The sequence below is a fragment of the Sapajus apella genome, unplaced genomic scaffold (genome assembly GCF_009761245.1).
Source record: "Sapajus apella isolate SASKATOON/1434 unplaced genomic scaffold, GSC_monkey_1.0 scaffold19, whole genome shotgun sequence".
NCBI lineage: Eukaryota > Metazoa > Chordata > Mammalia > Primates > Cebidae > Sapajus > Sapajus apella.
The window spans coordinates 6,737,613-6,755,844 of NW_022436959.1; the positions used below are offsets into that span (position 1 = coordinate 6,737,613).

The 18,232-nt window shown below is 49.7% G+C and overlaps 1 protein-coding gene across 1 annotated transcript; it reads right to left on the reverse strand.

The window, feature by feature from the left end:
- Positions 1-4,113: 4,113 nt before the first annotated feature.
- INMT (indolethylamine N-methyltransferase) lies at positions 4,114-9,179 on the reverse strand. Its single transcript, XM_032286879.1, is given in 5 exon segments — positions 4,114-5,768; positions 7,190-7,258; positions 7,260-7,386; positions 8,854-8,868; positions 8,871-9,179. Coding segments are annotated over 5 exon segments (777 nt in total). The 5' UTR covers positions 9,007-9,179; the 3' UTR covers positions 4,114-5,338.
- Between the last annotated feature and the right edge of the window lie 9,053 nt (positions 9,180-18,232).

An 18,232-nucleotide genomic window follows, 5' to 3' on the forward strand; every position in this document is an offset into this window, starting at 1 on the left:
CCCTGAATTCTGTCTGGTACCCTGTTCAGTTCTGGCAACAGGATGGGTTCAGTGTGTTCTGGGGCTTAGAGCAGGGAGGTGAGGCCTGCTACATGGGGGGCCAGATCTTTTGCAAGATTGTGAGGATCAAGTGTTGCTTCCTCCGGGATGCTCCAGGGAGGCAACTGACCGAATGAACCCCCTCCAACCGAGGGCTCCTTGAGGGTCTGGAGGGCTTGGATCAGGGGTTCCAGAGAACAGAAGCACACATGCTTGTCCCCATAACCATGTCCTCCCAGGGACTGGCTGTCAGGGTTGGGGGCTGGGAACAGGGATCTGACCAAATGCAACATGTCTGGACTACCTGGGTTGGAAGAACATGGTGAAACTCCTTCTAGTAATATGACCCTCAGACCTTCCCAGCTGTTTGGCCACCACCCCCAGAGGCCAGGATGGGGGTCCAGCCCAGGCCACTGTCCTTGGCAATATGAAGGAACAGCTTATTTACACAATCCCCCCACACACACACACACACATGGCTCTATCTCATCCACCACCTCCCAATCTTTGCTCCCAGGCTGTATCCACATGGTCACCAACATGAGACTGGAGATGGAGGGGGGACCCAGGCCGCAGCCAGGCTCTAGTAAGAGGAGCTGGGACAGCCATCACCCCAGTGACAGTGTTGGTCTTTCACTAGGCCTGGTACATTCAAGACCTCCTCACTGTCAGGAATGGTGAGGCCCAGCCGTTTGTGCAGGTCTGTGCATGGGGACGGGCTGGGGAGAGGTAAGAAGATAGCAAAGGAATCCCATAGAGTTTTGAGAAAATGTCCATTTTAATCAAGAAGAATGTGTAATTCTCACCAATGTGGTAGTTAATTTCATGTGTCAACTTGGCTAGGCCATGATACCCTGCTCTTTGGTCAAATGCCAGCCTAGATGTTGCTGTGCAGACTTTGAGTAAAACAGCTTATCCTTCGTACTGTGGATGGGCCTCATCTAATAAGTTGATGAGCTTAAAAGAAAAAGACAAAGGTTCCCCAAGGAGGAGAGTGTTCTGTCTCCAGCCTGCCTTTGGACTCAAGCTGCAACATCAGCTCTTCCCTGGGTCTCCAGCCTGCCAGCCTGCCTTGCAGGTTTCAGACTTGCCAGTCCCCACAATCATGTGAGCCAATTCCTTAAAATAAATCAAGGGAGTAAGAAGGGTGTCCCCAGAGAAAAAGAACCAATTAAATCACACACATACACACATGCACATGCACATGCACACGCACACATCCCTAAATAATACAAACTCCAACCTACTTTGCTGCACACTTGCCCTGGAATGGCCTTAGGAAATTCTTGATCAAAGCTCCTCGGATGCTGTCCAGATAATGGTGACTTCTCTGGGGCAAGCCGAGATTTTTTGGCAGTTGCTTCACACTCTGATGTTTTCACCAGCAAGTGCAGACCCCAAACCTTCAGACATAGCTGTCAGTGCCTCCCTGTGAAAAATTCCTGTTGAAATAATGCACATACTCTTTGGAAATCATTACATAGTATCCTTCAAAGTAACATTCTTCATAAAAATTCTGGTCTAAGTAAATGAATTGAAACTGCTCCCAAAGTGGCAGAGTCCTGTGTGAAGTCTGCTAGTTGCTCAATAGAATCCATTCTTTCCTTCATGCATGGTTATATGTTTGGAGCTGGGCAAATGACTTCCAAGCCACATGGTATTTGCCAGCCTTTCTTGAAGTCAGAGGCAGCCATGGAACTAAGTTGTCATCAGCAGAATAAGAGGGCCAGTGCCTTAAAACCAGGCCCCATCTCTTTCATACTCTTTTCTCTCCCGTAAGCCAGAGCACCAGCTGCAACAATGAGCATGTACTGTGACCCTAAAGACAAAAGCAACACCTAAGAACAATGATTCTCAAAAGTGTAGCTGCCCCACAAACACCAGCATCAGCACCACTTGAAAATTAGAAATGCAAATTCCCAGTTCCTACATCAGATTTACTGAATCAGAAACTCAGGGTGGGGCCTAGCAATCTGTGTTTATAAGACTTCCAGGTACTTCTGATGCTCACTCAAGTTTAAGTGTGCTACCTTGGGTGTTGGCAGAAGTAAGATGGAGGAAGCTGGTTCCCTGAATCACTGCATGGAGCAGAGTCACACAGTGACATGGACTTCAGATAGTTACAGGTGAGACAAATACACTTTCATCTGGTTTGAGCTTGGTGTTTTGTTTTGTTTTCTATTTTTCGAAATGGGAATGGGGGGTCTTTTGTTAAAGCAGCTATCTTTTCAACCAAAATACTATAAATCTCCAAGAATGAGTGAAAGCTCAATCAATTGTGGGGCAGTGGTCTCTTTCTCTAGGGTTTGCTAGACCAGATATTCCCAGAGGGATTGTCCATACTGATGTGCCACAAATTGATTATAGGGAGGGCATAATGGGCATGGGAGAAAAATTAACAATCTTTGGAACACTGGTGTTCTTTTGTTTCAAGATGACATGTTTCTACCCCTCTGGTTCTTTATATTAGGATCTCAAATCATGATACCCCACATTCTTATTGCACATGTAGCATGCCCATGTGCAGGATCTCAGAGCTCAAGTCTTACAGTCCTTGATCTTCACACCAGCCTGAGCCTCACTTCTGTGCTTGTGCACAACTGCATGTCTGTATAGCTTTTCCCATAAGCAGAGACAGTTGCCTATGAAAACTTCTCCATGACCTCTGTGCTGCCTAAGCTGAGATGACCAGAACGGTCAACTTTTGTTCCTTTCCTTTATAGATAAGCAGTTTAAATGCCTCTGGTAAACAACCATGTTCCCTGACCTTGGGTTTTTTCAGAGATCTAGGAAAAAGAATAAATGCAGGATTTTTGAGATTAGAATGGAGTCACAAGATAAGAAGCATTTCTCAGCAAGGAGCCAAGAATGCACTAGAGTAAGAGAGACTGAGCTTACAGGCAGAGGGCAAAAGAGCTGTGGGGAGTTCATCCTCCTCTTTCCCAAATTCCCCACAGCCCCCTCAACCTCCAGCTCCACCTGTATAAGGATGCAGGAGTTGGTCATGGGTCAGGAAGAGACTAGGAAATTCATATCCTTTTGAACCTATGAAATGTTTCTGCTGGCATCTCTCCAAGTCTGGCTTGGCCTTGATACTTGACTCCTATGATGTGGTAAACATGGGTAAGGAGGAAGTGGGGGGGTACCACATGGCTAATAAATCTCTTGTGTCTTCTGTTTTTATATTCATGTTACTTCCGGACCATGGGGGTCATGACTTATGGGTGGAGATGGGTTTTTGTGTAATTAGCCACAACACACAGGTTTTTCCTCTGCTGTGAATGGCTGGCCCTTCTTCTCTCCATCAGCAGTCAGTGAACTATTCACTCTTAAGTCTCAGCTCACAGATCACCTCCATGAAGCCTTCCTGGACTTCCTCCAAGCCTAGTTAGATGTTCTTCTGGGTCCCCTGTGAGATGACAGCGTGGGGTACAGATTAAGCTCAGGCTCTGGAATGACTGCTTGGTTCATAAGCCCGGCTTATCTACTTAATAGCTACTTTGAGAAAGCCTGTGCCTCAGTTTCCTCACCTGTAAAATGGAATTTCATAATAATACTGTTCCTGTAGATTATTAGATTAAATCTTATGGATAGGAATATGAGTCCCAGAGAAGTGAAGCCTAGCAAATAAGTGGCAGGGCTGAGACTAGATTCCAGGTCTCCCGGCTCTTATCAAGGTTGCTGTGCCCAGCGTGTACCCACAGAAAGGCACAGGTTGGGGCTGAGGGAGAAAGGGAGGCTGGCAGGTGCTCAGGTGTGTGACCCAATCAGCCTTAAGGAAGGGACACTTTTCTCTAATTAGTCTCCCCAGAACAGGTACCTTGTTCTCATAGCCCTTCCATGGGGAGATGGAACAGCATGTCTCAATTAATCAGCCCTGAACACTTCTTTCTGCAATGTCCACCTGCAGGAGCACCTCTTCCTAATTTGCACAAAGGCACCTTATATACCAGGGACAGCCTTGATCCCTGGGCTGCTCCTCTTCTCATTTGGCATCAGGTCCTGGGGTCCAGGTCCAGCCCATGCTGAAGTCCAAGGGGACTGGGTAGATGGGCAGAAAGGACATCCAGGAGCTATAAGCAGGTGAATATGGTTTTACTCAGCGACCGCTCTCATCAGCAGCTTACTCGCACTAGCTCTCTCACGCTGTCCGCCCTGTCTCGGCTGCTTGAGCCTGCAGCTCCCACACACAGCTGTGCAGCCGGCTGGTCAGCAGCTTAACTCTTTCTCTCTCTGGGCACAAGCAAGCCGAGCTGTGTCCTGGCTCCCTACTGTCCATTTGCAAGATGGACAGCTTTGGCTCTCCCTCTCTCTCTCTCTCTGGGCACCAGCGCACCTGCCATGTCAAGCCATGTTGAGCCAAGCCAAGCCCCAAGAGCACCCCTATATAGCGTTAGCACAACAAGTATACCTTTTACAGACAACAGTGGCTCAGAGCCAAGTATGAATTTACACAAAAAGGTTATATAAGAAGTAGAGGTGTTCACCTGTGCACCAAACCCAATGAGTCATGCAGGGCTGGATATCCGCCTCTGCCTATTGCTTGACCAAAGTGCATACATGTACCTTACTCTTGGGTCTGAAGTAGGACTGACGGATGAAATACAGGACACCCAGCTAAATTTGAATTTCAGGTGAACAACATATCATTGTGTAGGATAAGCATGTTCCATACAATTCTGGGGACTTACTTAGCCTTAAAAATTTATTATCTAAAATTCAATGAACTGGGGCAGTCTGTATTTTTGTTTGCTAAATCTGCTGACCTTAGTCTGAGGAAGTGTTGTATTCCAGCTGACTCAAATCAGCTCATGAGAGTCAACTGTAAAATGTTTAGGAGATTTATGAGCAGGTCATTAAACCACTGGTAGCTTGAAACCAACCACTGTGGGAGTGTTTACACCACAGAAATTGGTGACGCCACATCTCAGTGCTTTCCCTGGTTATGAAACATTCCCCAATATGCCACTGTCTAGAGGTTTCCTTGTCCTTAACATACTAGGCAGACTCTGAAACCACATCCCTGGGTGCTCCACAGTCACATGGGAGTCAGATCACATCTAAGGTAGCTGTAAGCCTTAGTATATTAGAAAATGGAAAATTCCACTCCTAGGATCCTAGAATGAGGAATGTTGGAAACTTAGAATTCTAAAACAAGGATGTTAGAATCTCAGAATTTCAGAAGATGGATTGTTAGTGTTGAAAGCAGGGCCCGTTAATATCCATTCCTCGCCCCTCTCTAGCATACAGATGGTCACGGCCTCACAGCCTGGCCAGACCTCTGGCTAGCCCTCCTGGCTCAGGGCCCAGGCTTCTTGCAAGCCACAATGTAGCAGACTCCAGTGTTGGCAGCACTGGTGACAGAGTAGCTCCGGAGACCGTATAGGAGCCGCTCAATGTCGAAGCCGGCATCCAGGACAGCCTGCTCCACCTCCTCCTTCTCCAGGGCCAAGCAGGAGAATTCACATTTCCCTACCATGTAGGACAAGAGCCGAAGCGTGACCGTGGTCACCAAGTGGCCACCCGGCTTGAGCAGCAAGGCAAGGTTGCAAAGTGCAGCACGGTAGGCATCAAGGCTACAGCAGGCACACTCCATGGCCAGAAGGGTGAGCACGCAGTCGGCAGGGGGCAACACAGCCGGGGCCAGCGGGTTGCCCAAGTGGACATCACATTTGAGCACCCGCTTCACCACTGCTCACAGCTTCTCCTCTTTCTCCTGCCATCGGCCACTGCAGAGAGAGAGGGAGGGAGTCGGGGAGGCACTTCAAGGTTCCAAACGGAACTCTTAGTCCACTGCGACTAGCAGATGGGGATGATCTCTGAATCCCCAAAGGATTGCTGTCCCTGAGTCCCTGTGTGACCTGACAGCAGGCTCTTCTTCGATCTGATCCTCAGTTTCTTCCAAAGAAAAATGGATAGCAAGAGTGGACCAGAACAGTTAAAGGAACTTTTCTCTCTCTGATTTCATGTGAGCCCCTTTCCCTTAATCCCAAGGAGGGACAAAACCACCCTAAGCACAGATGGGGCAGTTAACAAACACTGTTGGATGGATGGATGAATTAATAAATTTCTACAGATCATACATGAATATAGCTATCTTAAAAATATAATGTTGAGTGATGAAAAGCAAATCCCAGATGACACAGGGCAAATTATTCTGCTATAAAGCTCAAAGGTGACTAAAACTAAATACTAGATTGTTTAGATATACCTAAGTATACAAGAAAAAATTTTTTTTGAAAAAGGGAATAAACATAAAATTCATATTAGTGATTACCTCAGGTGGGGAAAGGCAGGGGCAAGGAGTCACAGAGAAGCACAGGTAAGTCTTTATTATATCCGAGTACTCAGGTTGGGTGGTGGGTTCACATAATTATATGTCATATAGTTGCACACGTACAGACAACAGAGGGAAGAAGGAAGGATGGATGGGTGGGTGGATGGATTAATTTGCGTGGACATGGATGGATGGATGGATGGATGGGTGGGTGGGTGGGTGGATGGATGGATGGATGTGTGGATGGATAGATGGATATGATTGGATGGAAGGATGGATATGAATGGGTGGGTGGATGAATGGATGGATGGATGGGCAGGTAGATTGATGGAAATGAATAGGTGGGTGGGTGGATGGATGGATGGAGATAGATGAATGGATGAGTGGGTGGATGGATGAATATCGATAGATGGATGAATGGACGGATGGATGGGTGAATAGCTGGTTGGCTGGCTGGATGGGTGAATGGATGAGTGGTGGGTGGATGGATATGGATGGGTGGGTGGATGGATGGATGGATGGATTGGTGGGCGCCTGGATGGATATGGATGGATAGTTAGATATACACAAGATAGGTAGATATATAGATTAGGGAGAGAAAGAAAGAGAAGAAGGAAGGAAGGGTTCTATCACCTGGTCTTCTGTGTTCATACTTGGCTGTATCACACCTCAACATAGTCCTATGATCAGAGACTTGCCCCTGAAACTCCTGTAATCCTGAAACTTGGGGGCCCATCTACTCTGTCCCTACAGCAAGACGTCTGGTCATATTGAAGGCCCTACTGTCCTGAAAATGTCAGAGACAACCAAGAGGCCAGAGAGCCCTCTGAGAAAGAAGGTCTGGGAGACCCTCCCCAACCTCTGCACCCCTACCTGTTTCCTTCAAGCTCACAGGCGAATTTCACCACTGGGGTCCAGTCATAAGCCCCCGGATCCTTTTTCCAGCTCCTCCCAGTTACGGTAGGTAAAGTCAGAGAGGGTGATGTCTTGGAAGGACTCACAGGCAGCGAGAACTTGGTAGATGGTAGGACCTGAGCCGATGTCAATCAGCATGTCCCCTTGGAGGCCTCCTGTGGGAAGGAAAGACTGGTAAGGGATGGGTAACAGAAATGAGACCCGAGACAGACACAGCGATGAGGACACACACCCTGGTCTTACCCAAGGGGCAAGCAGCACCAAGCATGGTGGTTATCACAGATTGGTGGCTTCCTGTGGGCCAAGCCTCATGCTAAATATTTTATATGCATTCATTTCCATTTATACCTCAGAACTACCCTGTGTAGTGATTACTATCATTATTTTCATTTTATAAGTTAGAAAACTGAGTCTGAAAAAGGTTAAACAATTTGCCCAATATCTTTCAGCCAAGAATATAAGCCAAGAGTATAATCTTTCCGGGACAGAGAAAAGAGACCCAAGCCCTACTCTAGAGAAGATTCGGGCTGCAGAGATTAGAGGGGACATGCTGGGGGAAGTGGCCCTTTAAGTTTCAGGCTGACTGGGAGCTAGGAGCGTCCCCGGGAAGTCCAGCCCTGCCTGGATGGGTTTCTCATTCTTTGGAGGTGGGAAGGGTATACGAGTACAAGAATAGGAAGCAGGAGGCTGAGGAGATGATCTGGGAAGATGGCCCCAAGGAGTAAATCCAGGGTCACCTGGAAGCTGGAATGAAGCATGACTTCCAACATTCTGTCTGGAGCCCTGGTATGGGGCCATCACTTGGCCTTCCAGGCTTGGTCAAACCCAGTCTGGCTGTTCTCTGATTTCTGCCCCCCATACTGGCCTGCTCCTCCAGGCTCGGCAACATTTTAACCCCTCTTATCCCCCAGACCACCAGGAGACTCAACCTTACTGTTACCCAGTCAAGTGCCCAAAGTGAGGACATGGCTGCTTGAGCTTGGAAGATACACCAAATCATGGGGTCACCGTGGGGAGGGAAGAGATCACCGGGAGAAAGGCAGAAGTCACCATCCATTGTACAGATGTCTCAGTTTAGGTCCTTGGGACCTGAGGGCCTTGCTGTCAGGTTTGCAACAGGGCTGAGACCCCACCTAACAATCCTTGTCCCAGAGTAGGGCTTTTCCAGGTCCTCATCACAGCCACATCTGGGCTGCAAGCTCCAGGAATAGGCAATCCTGACCCAACCCACTACAATCCTGCTGTTTGCCCCTGGCCTTCTGGGGGCCCTAGAGGCCTGGCTGTGTAAGGGCAGGGCTGAACTTGATGATGACCTGGAAGCCCTTTTCTGCTCCACTCCAAAGACCTAGGGGCTAATGGAGAACAGTGTGGGAACTTCATGGGCTGTGCTCTTCCCATGGATCCTGATCCCTCAGCTGGCACACAGCTCCTGAGTCATGGGGAGACAGACCCAACCTCCAGCATGACAGCTATCCAAAGAGAGGGACAGGTCCCCAGCAGCTCCCACAGCCCACCCACAGCAACCCCTAGAGGAGACCAGACTGTCCCCAGGACACCTTGTCCCCATCCCCATCCAGGTTCCTTGGAGAGCGGCTCGATGGGAAGGGCCACCCTCTGCTCACCAGGGCCGAAGGTCTGTGAAGACACTCCAAGTAAAACTTCAGCATCTCGACCTCAGGCAAGTGGCTGCCATCGACGCTATAGTAAGTGGCCAAGTAGTCCCTGGGAAGGAAGTGTTTCTGATACTCATCACCCCCTGTGAAGCCGCCCTTCATGGTGGCCCTGAAATATGCCCCCTCCTGCCTGTCCGGTCTTATGAGGGCTCCAAGCTCTCCAGGCTCCACCTCCAGCACTCCAGCCTCATCCCATTGCTACTCCCATGTGTGTCTTTCAAGCTTCTCCTTCTAGGGGAATGCAGGAGGGAGTGCATCCCTCACCACCTCCCAGCCACACTGACACACCTGAGGTTCCCCGAACCCCAGAGCCATGACAGCTGGGGTTGCAGCTGCCCTGGCCCTGCTTTCTCTAGGGACCAACCCATGTCCATCAAAGGCAATTGATGGTGCCCAGCCCTAGGTGCAACTCTCAGTCCTGCCAGCCACATGCTGCTCTGTGGCCTCCAACAGGTGTCAGATCCACGTTTCCCCACCTATGTGACCACTTCACTTACTGCGAGGATCAAAGCCACTCCCCCAGTCACAGGTATTGTGACCTGAGTGCACAGTGAGATCCCCAGCTTGTACCCTGGTGGTCAGGGGGCCCAGTGGCTCTCGCTAGGCCAGGCAGGCACAGTGAGATCTCCAGCTTGTTCCCTGGTGGTCAGGGGGCCCAGTGGCTCTCTCTAGGCCAGGCAGTAGGTGCAGCTTCATGCATCCCTCATCCCTGCTGGAGAACAGAGTTCAGACCCCAAGAGGCAGAGCAGAATGGCTGACTTGGCATCGCTGTGCAGGCCACTGGGAGAAGAGCAGAAATTATCATCCATCTCCATGAATGAGAACAAGGGCGCCCGGTCATAAAACATAAACTATCAGCGGGATCCTGACTTCTTGGCCTCTGACTCACCAGGTAAGTTCAGGTAAGATACTGCTGGCCTCAGTCTCCTTCTCTTTGAAATGGGGCTGGGTTGTAAAATCTCCCACAGACAGAGAAAAGCTCAGTCTCTGTTTTTTGCACAAGAAATGGCTCTGACTTGGCCACAAACCAGACAGAAATAAATCTGCTACAGTGGAGGTTCAGGCCTCTTGCCCTGAAAGTGGGAAGGATGGGAATACCTTGTTCTGGCTTTAAGTAAACAAATAGAATCTGAATCCACAGAGCCCAAGAGACAGAGGATGCCGCAGAGGCAGCAACACCTGGTGGTCATCTGGGGCCTGGCTTCCAAGGAGCAGGCGCCTGGACAGCCTCCAGGGAGGCCTGCAGCCAACATGCTGGCCTGCAGAAGGCACTCAGAGCAGGCAGGAAACTGCAGTGCTCACGTTACATAATTGGAGGAGTGTGCAATAAAGGCATGGTACTAACTAAGGAGTGGGCAGGATAGAAGGAAGGCACATGATACCCTCTATTAGTCAGGGTTCTCCAGAGAAACAGAGCCCAGGATGTGTACACTGACAGAAAATGTATCTATTTTCAGGAATTGGCTCATGTAATTGTGGAGGCCGGTAAGTCCAAAATCTGAAGGACGGAACCAGGAAAAGCCAATGTTGCAGTTCAAGTCCAAAGACCAGCTGCTGCCAGAATTCCCTCTTGCTCGGGGAAGGCCAGTCTTTTGTTCTACTTGGGCCATCAGCTGATTGGATGGGGCCCACCCACATTATGGAGGGCAGTCTGCTTTACTCAAAGTCCACTGATTTAAATGCGAATCTCATCCAAAACCACCCTCACACAGCCAGGATCATGACTGACCACCTGTCTAGGCACCAAGTCCTAGCCAAGTTGAGTCACAGAAAGCACCATCACAGAACCCGAGGGCTCGCAGCATGGAGGAGCCATCATCCCAGCACAACTGAGAGAGAGACAGAGCTGTGTAGAGAGGGCCTCCTGCAGCAGCCAACAGCAAAGGGGCTGATATGGCTTGGCTGTATCCCCACCCAAATCTCATCTTGAATTGTAGCTCCCACAGTTCCCATGGGTTGTGGGAGGGGCCGGGTAGGAAGTAATTAAACCATGGGGACAGGTCTTTCCCATGCTGTTCTCATGATAGTGACCAAGTCTCACGATATCTGACGGTTTTCTAAGGGGGAGTTTCCCTGCACAGGCTCTCTTTTCGCCTGCTGCCATCCATGTGAGACGTGACTTGCCCCCCCGGCCTTCAGTCATAATTGTGAGGCCTCCCCAGCCATGTGGAACAGTGAGTCCATTAAACCTCCTTCCTGCATAAATTACCCAGTCTCGGGTATGTCTTTATTAGCAGTATGAAAACAGACTAATACAGTAGCTAAAGAATAATCACCCAGACCTCATTCTCTTACCTCCCTCCAATATCCTGCCAAATTTAAAAGGAAGAGAATGGTGACTACAGTCCACACGCCAGCCTCCTGGCACTAGAAGTAGCCTGGAGAGGATGGAGAGCAGATATGGAGGCACATGGAAGAAGCCCAGCATTAACACTGAAGGGGCTGAACCATAGACATGCATGTACTATCCAGGATTACAGAGCCCCTGCAGCAGGACATGGGCAGCTAGGGGGTCTGTACAGGGTTGGGAGAGACCATCCTTCGCAGAGCTACACATCCTGCTGCAATTGGATGTCCTTGGATGGACAGAGGATGCCTTTCCTAATGCAAGGTCTCCAGTGCCTCCTGCGTCCCCTTGGCATTCAGAGCCTCTACCCTCTGGCTTCCACCTGCTTCTCTGCCACTCAGGCCTTCTCCATCCCTACGTGCCTCCTGACTCTGGCCTGGCCAAGCGTCCTAACAGCACTAGGGCAATCTGCCCAGAGTGAAGCCTCTTACGGACATAGTCTAAGAGCGAGTTTCTCAGCCTCAGTACTATCGGCTCTTCAGACCAGATCCTTCCTTGTTGGGGTGGGTTGCTGAATCGTGTTGTAGGATTTTTAGCAGCATCCCTGACTTCTACCTGCTAGATGCCAGTAGACTCCAAAATCACATTTTTTGGGACAACCAAAAATGCCTCCAGACATTGTCAAATGTCCCCTGGGAGGAAAAATTGTCCCCAGTTGAGAACCACTATCCTAAGATTTGCCTTCTTCAATGTGACAACATTTTGTTTATGACAGAACTAAGCTTCAGGCCCTTTTAAGAATGTGCACGTCATCTTAGGCACCTTTCTATACAGTGATTTTTTTAATAGAGCAAGGACATTTCCAATTCAGGAGGACTTCTGTTTTAATAGTACTTCCTTTAATAGGACTTCTGTTTAAATTTGCAAAGGAGCAAATTTCAGGCTGCCTATCAAGGAAATAAGACCACTTGAAAAGCCAGACAGATAAGAAAAGGATCAAGCTCCTTTACAATATTAGGGAAACTACCATCCCAGCCTTCCACGCTCCCTGATACCTCGCTACTTCTCTTCCTGCCTGGCTCTGTGGAGTGAAGAAATGAGTCCAGAGAAGGAACTTGCTGGTGTACATGAGACTCTGCTTTCTCTGGTGAGCTGCAAGCAGCTACTCAGACCCTCATCTCACACCAAACACCAAAATAAAGGCTAAACATTTTTCTAAAAATCAACCACAGAAGCTGTCACAGTCAAATCATTATCAAACTTCTGAGTAAGAGAGGATTTTCTATACCTAGATTGAAGAAAGCCCAAAGAAAAAATACCACATTTATTATTCTATATTATGTTACATTATGTCATATTTCGTTCGAGAAAAATTAAATATTTGTCCTAAAAAATTAAAAGGAAGAAAACACTCTTTTTTCTTTTGGAAAAATAATTTGGTGTTTATTTGCCTAACTTATTTGTTGAACTGAAAGTTTTTTGAACTCTGACCCAGGAATCCCACATACAGGAATCCAAAATACAGAAAAATACAGAATACAGAAATACAGAAAAAGGATCCAAATACAGCAAAAGCAAATGCACAGGTGTATTGATTTGGGCAAGTCTGTGCCTCAGTGTCTTCATCTGTATAATGGGAAAAATATTATCTTGCTCAAAGAGATGCTGAACAGGTTAAGTCACATGTTTAGCCCAGAGGATAGTGGTGAGGGCTGAGGGGCTACTGTAATAATCATCATGTCATCTCTGTGACCCTCCTCCATAGCAGTGAGTGGCAGGAGAGGGAGAACCAGCTTTGCTGGACAATCATGTGGTTGCTGAAGTGTGATATGACCAAGCCACATCCACTGGAGTCACCCAGGTGCCCCTGAAGAATGCCTGTCTCTATGTGGACATGTACTGGGTGGCCCCTCAGAGCCTGGCCAGCCTGCTGAAGCCTGATGGGCACCTGATCGCCATGGCTGCCCTCACTCCCACTATCTGGTAGGTTCCAAGAAGTTCTTTGGGCTCCAACCAGAAAAGGAGACAGTGGAAAAGGTGGTGCAGGAGGCCAGCTGCCAGGTGCGGAGGTGTGACTCCACCTCAGCAGCTGCTCTGAGACCTGCTCCACCAATGAGGGTGTCTGCTTTGCGGCTGCCTGCAAGGACCCCAATGTCTGAGGCCAGCCTGGCAGAGGAGGGCCTGCCCCAGAGGGGAAGTCATGACCAGAGCATCTACAGTCTTGCTCCACAGTTCCCCTAAAAGCAGGTCAGGCCTCAACCCTACCTCTTCATTCCTGTTAGCTGGTCCCAAGGTTACAAGTGAAAAACAAGGGTTCCCCCAGCACCCCGCCTAGGGGTCTGTCCCTTACATTACCCTGCACCAAAGATCATGAACAAAAAGTGGCTTAGGTGGATACTATCTTGGTTTGGATTCCCCTAGAAGCAGACCCTAAGACAAGGATTTGAGTGCTGACCGTTGATTTGAGGGGAGATCCCAGGAAACATCAATCAGGATGTGGGAAGGAAAGCAGAGAAGGCAGCCACACAGAGTGTATCATCAAGCCCTTGCCGCTGTGGGCAATTGGAACGCCATAGTGCTGGGGGCTCTGGGGCCAGCATAGAGCACATGGCTCAGAGTTTTCCCACCCGGGGAGCTGCAGCACTTGCCGCCTCCTGTTGTCATGACTGAGAGCTGCTCCTAGCGGGTGTTAATTCCCCAGCACATCCAACTTGCCTGTATTTGGACAGCGCAGCCCAAGAGAGAATCTCAAGTGAAGGTTCACAGGTGCTGCCCATGGGAAGTTCACCCAGCATGCCAAGGGGATGGGAAGAGGCAGCAAGAGCATCTGCAACAGACATGAAATGTCCCACTGACTGGGATATGGGACGGGTCCTGGGGAGCCTGGTTTTTCCGCCAGAGGAAAAGGATCTCAGGTTCTTAAACTGGAAAGGCACAACCCGAGAGCAAAGAAGACCTCTAGGTCAAGCTCCTGTTCCCACAGGTGAGGAAGCCAAGGTCTGGGAAGGGAGGGGACTGGGTCCACCCAGAGGGTTCAGTGGTCAGGGGCAGAGGCAGCATTGGAGCCTGGGCTCTGTGCAGGTTACGACGGACCTGGTGGTGATGGATCCTCTGGAAATGGTTGGCTGAGGCTGACCAGCAGGGCAGAGCCGGGACCCATCCATACGGCCAAGAACAGGGGAGCTCTGACCTCTGGGAAGGCCTGGGGCCACATCCCTAGAAGGACCTTCACAAAGTCATACATCTCTGGACATCCCTCTTACTCAAACAGCCAGCTCTGTTCCAACCGGCTGTTAGCACTGGGCTCCCCCATTCTCCCTGGGATGTGGGAGGGGCGTCAGCATTTCTCCACCCAGGCCAGGCCTACATGAAGCCCCCAGCCACGCTCCGAAATGTGGCATGACCCCTCACAGGTCTTTCTACTCCCAGTGCCCCAACCCCAGTCCGTTCTCCACAGAGAAGCCTTCCAAATCCAGTGCAGGCCAGGCTCTGTCCTGCTAAAAACCGTGGCCCACAGGGGTAAGGGCCGGGTTCAGCAACAGCACATGAAGCCCTGCACACTCTGGCTGCAGCCTCAGGGACCGCACCCACAAACACGGCTCGCGAAGCCAGTCCAGCAACCTCCTACCTGCACCTGCTTGCAACACAGAACTCCTCCCCTCCTCTCTAGTCCATGCCACACCTCTGAACAGCCTCCAGCAAGCGGTAAAGGAAAGAGCTGTGATGGGAAGAAGGGTTGAGCCAACACCCCTGGCCCATTTGCCATCCTGCTGCTAAAGTTCAGTGCTTTCCAAACTGCCTCCATCATGTTTTTGGGGTCCTTGAGCCTTATATCAGAGGGCCGTGATGAGTCTTCCCCCATCTACCACAAGCAACAGACAGTTTCATCCCTGGGTCCTGGATCTGCCAGAGATGCGGGCAATGCCAGGTGGCAATGGCTCCCATGGCCACCAGAGGGCAGTGCAGGGCAGGAAGCAGCAGGTGGAGGCTGGAAAGGAGATTCCGTGTTGAGCCTCCTTAGGAGAGAAAGGTCCATTTCCTGCCACCTTTTCTGCCAGGCCTAACCATGCAGAGGAACCATGAGCCAGCCCACCGGGAGGAGCCTGGAAAGCTTTGGACAAGGCCTCTAGGAAGCTTGGACCCACTTCTCTCGTGGTCCTGGATACTGTATTTTAGCTAGGGCCCAGGAGATTAGGTTTTCCAAACCAACGTGCCTGTGGGTCACCTGGGGATCTTGCTAAACTCTGAATTCTGATCCAGTACATCCGAGCCAGTAGGGCTGAGATTCTGCATTCTCAACAAGCTCCCAAGGGACGCTGACGCTGCTGGTCCGAGGACCATGCTATGAGTAGCAAGGAACCATAGAAAGGAATGCTTCTTAAACTGAACTTTCCCGGAAATAATGAGGTTCCTGGGCACATCCTAGAGTTGGCACCTAACTTCTCCAGCTTCTCTCTCCAGGTGAGAGAGGAAGGAAGACCTGGGCACTCTACCCAGAAAATATCCCTACCCCTCCTCTTACCCCAGCTTGGTAGGCTCTCCTCCCTCTGGTCTTTGAATGGTCTTCCCTGCCAGCCAGAACTTCCCAGGGCAAGGACTAGGGATGCCCCCAGACTCTTCAACTTGGCAGTTCCCTGTCTTGGCCTGGCAGGCAGTAGGGACCTGGGGAGAATTTGTGGCTGCTGAGCTTATACAACCCGACGCCTTCCAGCTGACTCTTCACAGCTGGGGACTCTGGGACTGCCCAGAAACCTCCCATAGGGCCTGCCCTCCTCCAAGCTCCCACCAGGCACATGGGAATGGGAATGGGGGCAGCTGGAGGGGTTGTCGATTTCCAACTTGAGGCCCAAAGATGCAAAGTTACTTCTACAGAGTTATTCACCTTCAATATTCCCAGCTATAGTCAGTTGATGAAGGTTGGGTGAGGCCAGGGCAGGGATTTTCACTCTGGATATCCATTAGACTTATCTAGGCAGCTGTAAAGTCCAAAATCCTGGGCCTTACCCCAATTAGATGAGAAACTCTTGGAGGTGCACCCAGGCATCAGTACCTTGTAAAGCTTCCCCAGCGATTCAAATGTATGGAAGACTGAGAACAGCTGGCCTGGGCGGGCACTTCTCAAACTACTGTGCTAATGAACTGCTCGTGAGCCTGTCAAAATGCAGATTCTGAGTCTATAGATCTGAGCGGGGGCAAATAATTTGCATTTCTCAAATGTCCCCAGGGATGCTGATGTTGCTGATCCAAGACCCACCCTGGGAACCAAGGGTACAGAGCTCAAAGTACTTCCTCTCTACCTACCCCCAGCCCGAGCTCCACACTGTTGGTAAAGCAGGGCTGCATAATAGCGGTCTAAGTGTAAACTGATGATCCCTGATGTGCTAGATCCTTCAGGCCCTGGGATCCTTGATGATCGGAAAAGGTCTTCTGAATCATGACAGAGCCATGTGAGCTGCCTCTGTTGATATGTCACTGGCAGCATCCAAAAATCACTCACAACTTCTAGAAGTTCATCCACTGAGCAGCTGTGTATTTCAGCCCTACTTGCTCTCCTCTCCCCGCCACTACAGTATCCAGCTGCCTCCAATGGCCTAGACCAGGGACCCTCAAACTGAGCAGGTCCAAAAGCACACTGCTCATCTCCTGGCACCCCAGCTCTGCTCCGCCTCCCCTCTCCCCAGCCCAGCGAGGATACTCCTGTGCAAGCCTCATCCATGTCAGACACATGCGTGCCACCCTACCCTCTTCCTCTCTCACCCTTGATCTGCACCACTGGCTTCCCCAGGCCTTGACATTACCTCCTAAGCAGCCCTCAAATCCATCTAGCAGCCCTCATCGCCCCGCCACTGCCCTGATCCTGGCTCCATTATCTTGCGTCAGCACCTACCCCACCTCCAGGCTCTTGCTGTGTAAGGAGCAGGCCATGGAGCAGCAGCGGCATCACCAGGAACTTGTTAGAAAGGTAGCATCTCAGGTCCTAGCCCAGACCTGCTAAATCCAATCTGCATTTTAACATCTCAAGGTGATCTGTACCTACATTAAAGTCTGAGAAGCACTGATCTAGACATAGAGAGATGATGACAGGAAACAAGAAGGGCAGGAGAAAGCAGGAGAGAAGGGGGGTCCTTTTTAGCAGCCTTCATTCCTGGCCCCCTCCTCATATTCCACATCTCAGCTCAAATGGTACCTATCCCTACCCTTACCATATAGAGTAGATGCTTCCCCCCTCTCTTTCTCCATTCATGATCATATCACCCATTTATTTCCTTCATCTTACATGTTATTCTATTTCCTGTCTCTATTGCCCTTGCCTCAGTGACATAGAAATTGTAACTGAGGCAGGAAACTCCTCTCTCTTGTTCATAGCTGCATCCCTAGTGCCTAGCACATAAGATGTGCTCAGTAAGTGTTGAATAAATAAATTGAATACGTGAAACTTGTTATAGACTTATGCTGCTGCAAACTTCACCCTTTGAACTAAGAAGTTCCTTGAAGCCATCTAGTTCAATAGCTTTGTTTTGTTCTTTGTATTGAAAACGGGCCGTGATCTTAACAACTTGATGCTTTAAGCAGAACATCAAGACTTTGAAAAGCAAGCATGTACCAGAATGGGATCGATGGCAAAGATGACCACAGATTCTTCCCTTTCCAGTTGGCACCAGTCTTTGCAATACGACTTTGCCTCTTCTCCCATTAGGAAGTAGAGCTGTTTCTCTCCACCGTCTCCCTGCTCCCAATCTGGGCTTGACCACACGACTTGTTTTGGCCCTTAGCAAAAGTGATGCAAGCAGAGGTTTGAAAAGTGCTTACTCACTGGAGCTTTTCCCCTCACTTCCTTCTTGGTATTTACCCAAAGAAGTTGAAAACTCGTGTCCATACAAAAATTCATGCACAAATGTCTATAGCATCTGTATTTATTAATTGATACAACCTGGAAGCAACCAGGATATCCTTCCGCAGGTAAATGCATAGCTATCGCACATCCAGACAATGGGTTATTTTTCAGGGCTAAAAAAAAGATGAGCTAGCAAGCCGTGGAAA